The sequence below is a fragment of the Panicum virgatum genome, chromosome 8K, assembly GCF_016808335.1.
Source record: "Panicum virgatum strain AP13 chromosome 8K, P.virgatum_v5, whole genome shotgun sequence".
NCBI classification, from domain to species: domain Eukaryota; kingdom Viridiplantae; phylum Streptophyta; class Magnoliopsida; order Poales; family Poaceae; genus Panicum; species Panicum virgatum.
The window spans coordinates 11,200,233-11,206,667 of NC_053143.1; the positions used below are offsets into that span (position 1 = coordinate 11,200,233).

Genomic DNA, 6,435 nt, shown 5'->3' on the forward strand with positions numbered 1-6,435 from the left:
TTAGTTCTTTTTATGGCATCTTTTTGGCCAGATATCACTGGTTCTTAAGTGCAAAATTTTTCCCCATGTTGTTCCACTACCAGCACCAAAGTTGTCACTGTATCACTAACTTATTAATACATGCATCCATGAAAAGAATAATCTCAACCAATAAATATCAGTGCATTGAAGTTCAAGTTTTCCCAACTTAAAACCCATTTTTTTCTACTGCTTTCAGATCAAATGGGTGACGACAAACAAGAGCCTTGGATTAAAAAAACTTCAAAGTATTTCTATCCTGGGTAATTATGCACTCACTGTATTTCCTCTTTCATGAAAACAACACTACGTATACAACTCTCAGTCTGAAATGCAAGACGGAAAAGCAGGTTGAGAGGAGCTTGAGCTTCGATCCAACATATATAGATGGAGGTTGGTATCTTCTCTTCAGTTGGAATCCTCCAGTAACTTCGATGGAGTGTGGTATCTCCGGCGAAAATCGGTGGTTGGTCCTTCAGTAACTTCGACGGCAACAACTCCGGCGAGCTGGTCCACCAAACACAGTTAAACATGGTGTGCTATCTCAACTCAGTAATCTGCAGATATAGCTGTACTACCTGATATACAGGTCTGCATACGTGATCTTGTGGTGCTTCTGTTTGATTGGCTCTTCACAGGAGGAAAGAAGCATGGCAGGTGTTAACAAGACTACACTTGATCGGAGCAGCTTCAGAAGCAGCAGGAGACAAAAGTAGTGACAGACGTAGAAGGTCGATAGCAATCTCGAACCCTGCATTTGCAGCGTGGCTGTATTCCTGCGGGAACCTGATGGATCCATTGGGGCCGCCGGTCTTTGTCTCCTTGTCGTAAGTGCCAACATCATGCCATCTACAAGACAATTATCGTTGGTGGTTTTGCAAGAAAATGTTAGCAAATTGCACGGCAGATTCTTATGAGCAAAATTTCACTTTGTTATTATTATCCATGGGAGACAAAAGAGTTCAGGTGGACGTACGCCAGGTGGAGCATGATTGGCGAGCAGCTCTTGCTGGCGCTGAGGGCGCGGAGGTCTCACTGCGCCCTCTCGATCTCTGCCATATACTCGGCGTCCACCACCGGTGCCTCCCCTGACATTGCTGCTGCCACTGGTATGCTGCACGGGTTCTCGTGTGGAAACAGAACGAGCAACCGTTGGACAAGAGACAGGGGAGCTATACTCTGGTTCGGAGCAGGGGATGGGCAGATGGAGAAGCAACAAGGGAGTTGCGCTTTTTGTAGGAAAAGGGAGGCAGGAAAGGGAGGGAGAAGAGGAATCGAATGGAGTGGAGGCGTGGAGAAAGCAAGGGATGTCTCCAGAGGACAGTAACGTGTTTTGGGGGGGTGGATCTTCGTTGAACTAAAATGTATTGATTGGACTGTCAAGGTTGCAGAGCTTTCTACCACTTTCATCCCTCCTTATCCCATTGGTCATTGTCAAATCAAACCACCTGCTCTAATGTAAACTCGCCTATGGTGCTTTCTACCAGTTTCGTTTCTCCTGATCCGACTGGCCATTTTTAAGCACTAAGAACCTTCTTGGAGATTGTTGTCACTGGGCACTCTGCCTCCTTGTCACAGAAGCCATGTATGCCTCTCTTATCTTCTTCAGCGTCGCCACCACATCTCGCATGACCATTCTTTGGTCTGGCAAATCATCGGAGCATAGTAATCCTATTTCAAGCACTGGGATCAGGAAGTCATTCAGACTCCCAGCAGGTTCTTGCTGTAGCTGCTCATCCACAACATCCATAACATTTGTTGGAATGGCTTGATGAATCCATCTCCTGATGTCTAGTTCCCCAACGAACATAGGATCTGTGGGCCTTTTTCCAGTGAATACTTCAAGAAGCATGACCCCGTAGCTGAATACATCACTTTTTCTTGACAGCCTTCCCACCGATCCATACTCTGGCCAAGAAATTTCCAAACAATATGAAAACACTGGAGACACGAGTAACAAATGGTAGTATAAACAGAACCAGTTCAAGCTACAGTAAAGGTGAATTACCTGGTGCAATATAACCGATTGTTCCAGGCATGCTCGCAGAAACTGCGGAGAAGTCATCACCCAACAACAGTTTTGCAATCCCAAAATCCGCCACATGTGCTACCATGTCCTCATCAAACAGGACATTGCTAGGTTTTAAGTCACAATGCAGGACAACTTCACAATGATCATAGTGAAGATACTCCAGTGCCATGGACACGTCCAACATAATTTCCAGTCTCTGAAGGTATCCCGATCGCCCTCTGCTATCAGAGTGCAGGAGAGCCTCTAAGCTTCCCTTGGGCATATACTGAAGGACCAAGGCTCTGAACTCAAGATTGGAGCAGGTTGTAAGTATACTTATCAAGTTGCGGTGTCGGGCCATGCGCAGGACACGGCACTCGGCATCGAAGCTTCTCACCGCTTGTTCTAGATGCATGTTCAGAACTTTTATTGCGACCATAGCTCCGTCCATCAACTGTCCCTTATAAACTTTTCCAAAGCTTCCAGACCCAATCAGATTACTCTCACTGAAATTACCAGTGGCACGAGCAATCTCATGGTAGGAGAGTAACCTGTGGTTTATGACACCGAATATGCCAGGAGAAACCAGCCGCTCCTCCTGCCTTTTGGCTTTGTGGCTCATTATTATATATAGAAACGTGGCAACAGCTCCAAGTAGAATAACAATACCAGCAGGCATCAAGAACTTTAAGAAATACCTATGATTTGGTCGATGGATGCTTTGGCATGGTGGCTGTCCTAAACGTGAAATGCCACCACAGAGGGCTGAGTTCCCCTCCAAACATTGTCGTGAAATGTTTGTAAAGATACCTCCTTCCGGTACCGGACCATGTAGTTTATTGAATGAGAGATTCAAGGTAGTTAGGAAAGTAAGATTTGCCAGAAACTGTGGGATGGTACTAGAGAGATTATTGTAAGACAGGTCTAGTGATTGCAAGCTTGTTAAATTGTTAAAAGCATTGAGAAGTGAATCATTCAATGAGTTGTGTGAAAGATTCAAGTAGGTGACCATTTGGAGCTGTCCAAAGGAACCTGGAAACCTACCAAGCAACTGATTGGCAGAGAGATCTATGCTGTTAATTTGCTCCAACTGACCTATATCGTTTGGCAATGCACCTTCCAGGGAATTTTGAGACAAATCAAGGGTTACCAGCTTACTAATATGAAATAGGCTTTCTGGTATGCTGCCTGATATGTTGTTATGGGATAGAATTAGACGTTCTAGATTTGTGAGGTTTCCAATACCATTTGGTATGGAACCAGAAAAGTAGTTGTGGCCAAGAAATAGATTTTCTAGGCTCCTTAGCATACCAATATTTTGTGGTATGGGACTAAACATGAGATTCATAGAGATGTCAAGGATTTGGAGCTTGTCCATCATCAATACTGGGTCTGGAATTGTACCACTAAATTGGTTTTCGTAAAGTGCTATCCACTCAAGGCTGCTTAAATTTGACAGTGCTGCAGGAATTTCACCAGTTAACAAGTTTTGGGATACAGAGAAGGTTTCCAAATGAGTAGATAGGTTACCTACATAGTCAGGGAGAGTGCCTGTGAAATAATTTGATTGAATATTAAAATAAATGAGTTCTTTACAGTTTGAAAGTGTGGATAGAAAGTTGAGTTCTCCATGTAGTTTGTTTGCCGCGAGATCAAGAAACGTAAATGATCCAGCAGTACCGAATCCTATTGGTACTAGCCCATGCAAGAAGTTATCCCCCAATGCGAGTTCATATAGTTCAGATAAGTTGCCAAAAAAGGTAGGAATGGTTCCGGTGAATTGATTGTCATTTAGATAGAATGCAGTGATTTGACTCAACTGCCCAAGCTCTGTTGGGATCAGACCTTTTAGCTTGCACATTGAAAGGTCCAGTTCCTCAAGATTGGTAAGATTGCTGAGAGCAGATGGGATCGTGCCAACAAGTTTATTCCCACCTAAATAGATTACATAGAGATTTGGTAGTTTGGCTAACCATTCTGGCACTGGACCCTCAAACTGGTTTATTGATAGTGAAAGTTCTTGGAGGTATTGACATCCTGAGAGCCCCAATGGAATTTGACCCGTGAAACTGTTCTCGGACATGGATAATACTTCTAGCATGGGGAGGTTGAAGCTATTGTTGCCGCTAGGGATGGTTCCATTGAGGTAGTTGATTGAAAGAGAAATTACCATAATGCTAGTCATGTTGAAAATGGCAGGAGGTATCGAGCCAGAGAAGTGGTTTACTTGCAAGCTCAAGAATTGCAGCATGGGCAACTGGCCAATGGCATGTGGAATTGTGCCCGACAAACTGTTGTTCCCCAGGTTCAGATGTGCCAACAGAGATGTTTGGTTAAACAAATCATGTGGTACTAGTCCTGTGAGATAATTGGCCATAAGAGCCATGGACCTAAGATTGCACAGATTTCCCAGCTCGCGGGGGATATGCCCCGTGAGTTGGTTGCGCAACAGATTGATGTGCTCAAGCTTCGTGAGGTTCCCTAGCGCCGATGGAATTGTGCCGGACAAGGTGTTGTTGGCAAGAACAAGCATTCTGAGACGAGGAAGCCTTCCCAGTTCCGGTGGGATGGAGCCCGTCAGCTCCGTGCTCCTCAGGTTGAGCAAAGAGAGGAAGGAGAGGTTACCAAGGCTAGCGGATAGACATCCTTGGAGAGGCACATCTTGCAGCTGGAGAGCGGTGACACGCGGCCGCCGCCGGCTGCACGACACGCCGACCCAGTGGCAGAAGGGAGTGGCGGCGGTCCAGTTGTCGCTGAGGATGCCGAGAGGATCGGCGAGCTGGGCCTTGAAAGCCAGCAGGGCGGCGGTGTCGGTTTCACTACCGCTACCGCTGATGACGTCGTCGTTGCTGCCGATGGGCGAAGGAGCGGCAGTGCCGGCCATGATAGACGACACTGCTAGTAGCACCAGCAGCAGAGGGACGTTTGGGATGGGCATGCTGCTGCAGCGATGCATTGACTTGGAAGGCACAGCGAGTGCTCCCAGGAGCAGCTGATCTATAGCCAATCTGTAGTGCTATATAGGATGTGGTTCTGCTGAACGAGAGTGGTGCTTTGATCTGTACATACATTACACATATATAGGGCAGAAAGGGAGAATATGGGAGACCTTGACTTTATGCATTAGACATATATATAAAAGGCTTAAGGCTTGTATGCACTAAGCTCCTCAACTTTGTGATGAAGCGAGAATTCAATGATCAGTATTTAGATGTTATGTCTCGGGGAGAAAATATAGGCTAGCCAAATGGGGTATCCTATGTCAACCAAAGGATCAAGCGGGACTAGGGATACACAATTTGAAACTAAAGAATATTGCTTTGCTGAGTAAATGACTATATCGTTTGTTATTGATAATACACAATAAATACCAAGGGACTAACCCTTTGGTGCAAGTCCCATGGAAAAGTGGACTCTCATTTCAGGGCAAATCTGTTGAAATCTAAACAGAATTTCCTTAAATTTGAAACCTTCATGATTAAAGATGGTTCACAATTAAGATTTTGGGAGGATACTTGGTTAGGAAATAGACCTTTATGTGAACAGTACCCTCAATTGTACAACATAGTTAGAAAAAAAAGGATACGGTGGCCGAGGTTCTGAGTACACAGCCACCTAATGTATCTTGGCACAGAGATCTATGTGGCGATAAGTAAGTGATGTGGAATAATAACCTTCTTTTCTATCTTACTTCTATTGCCCTTAGCCAGGAGCCAGACGAGTTCAAATGGAATTTAGACCAAACAGGTAAGTTTTTGGTAAAATCACATTATCCTGGTCTAATTCATCAAAACACCCTAAACGTAAATAAGAGACTTTGGAAATTAAAGGCACCCCTCAAGATCAAAATCTTCCTATGGGTATATCCGGCGAGGCGTTATCCTAAGTGGAATTGGCAAGGCAGTCAACAATGTTGCTGTCACGAAATTGAAACAATACAACAACTGCTCTTTGATTATCGGATGTCACAACTTGCTGGGCCACAGTGTATGCTGCTTGGGGATTACCTAGACCGCAGAGTGTGTCAAATATGTTTGGGGGTTTGTTAAATGGGTTACCAATAGATATCAAACCACTAGTTCCTATAGGTGTGGCGGCCCTGTGTTGGCACTCTGCAGAAATGCCATGGTATTAAACAAACGATCTTCTTTTTGCAGGTTATCTTTTTAATGCCGCATTGGCTTCGCACGTGGGCTACCAGTGGCCTACTTCTTAGGAAGTGCTTGTTGCGGCATCTCAGATCTTGGTGCAGGTGGCAAAGGAGTTGTGTTTACCCAGGCACATGGGTAGCGGTCTAGTCTTCGGAGTGATAGCCATTAGAGTGCCCTGAACTTGCTCTATTTGCTTTAGTTGGGCTGTGTGCCTTCCAGGCAAAGGCTGGGAAGATTTCAAGATATTGTATCACA

At 45.0% G+C, this 6,435-nt stretch overlaps 1 protein-coding gene across 1 annotated transcript; it reads right to left on the minus strand.

Annotated features, from left to right (window-relative positions):
* Window positions 1-282: 282 nt before the first annotated feature.
* Window positions 283-4,913, minus strand: LOC120645436 (LRR receptor-like serine/threonine-protein kinase EFR). Its single transcript, XM_039922221.1, has 6 exons — window positions 3,850-4,913; window positions 2,027-2,748; window positions 1,823-1,926; window positions 995-1,747; window positions 597-867; window positions 283-525 (listed from the first exon to the last, which is right to left on the minus strand). Exons 1-4 carry the CDS (start codon window positions 4,911-4,913, stop codon window positions 1,568-1,570), a joined length of 2,070 nt encoding a protein of 689 aa, XP_039778155.1. The 3' UTR covers window positions 283-525; window positions 597-867; window positions 995-1,567.
* Window positions 4,914-6,435: the final 1,522 nt, after the last annotated feature.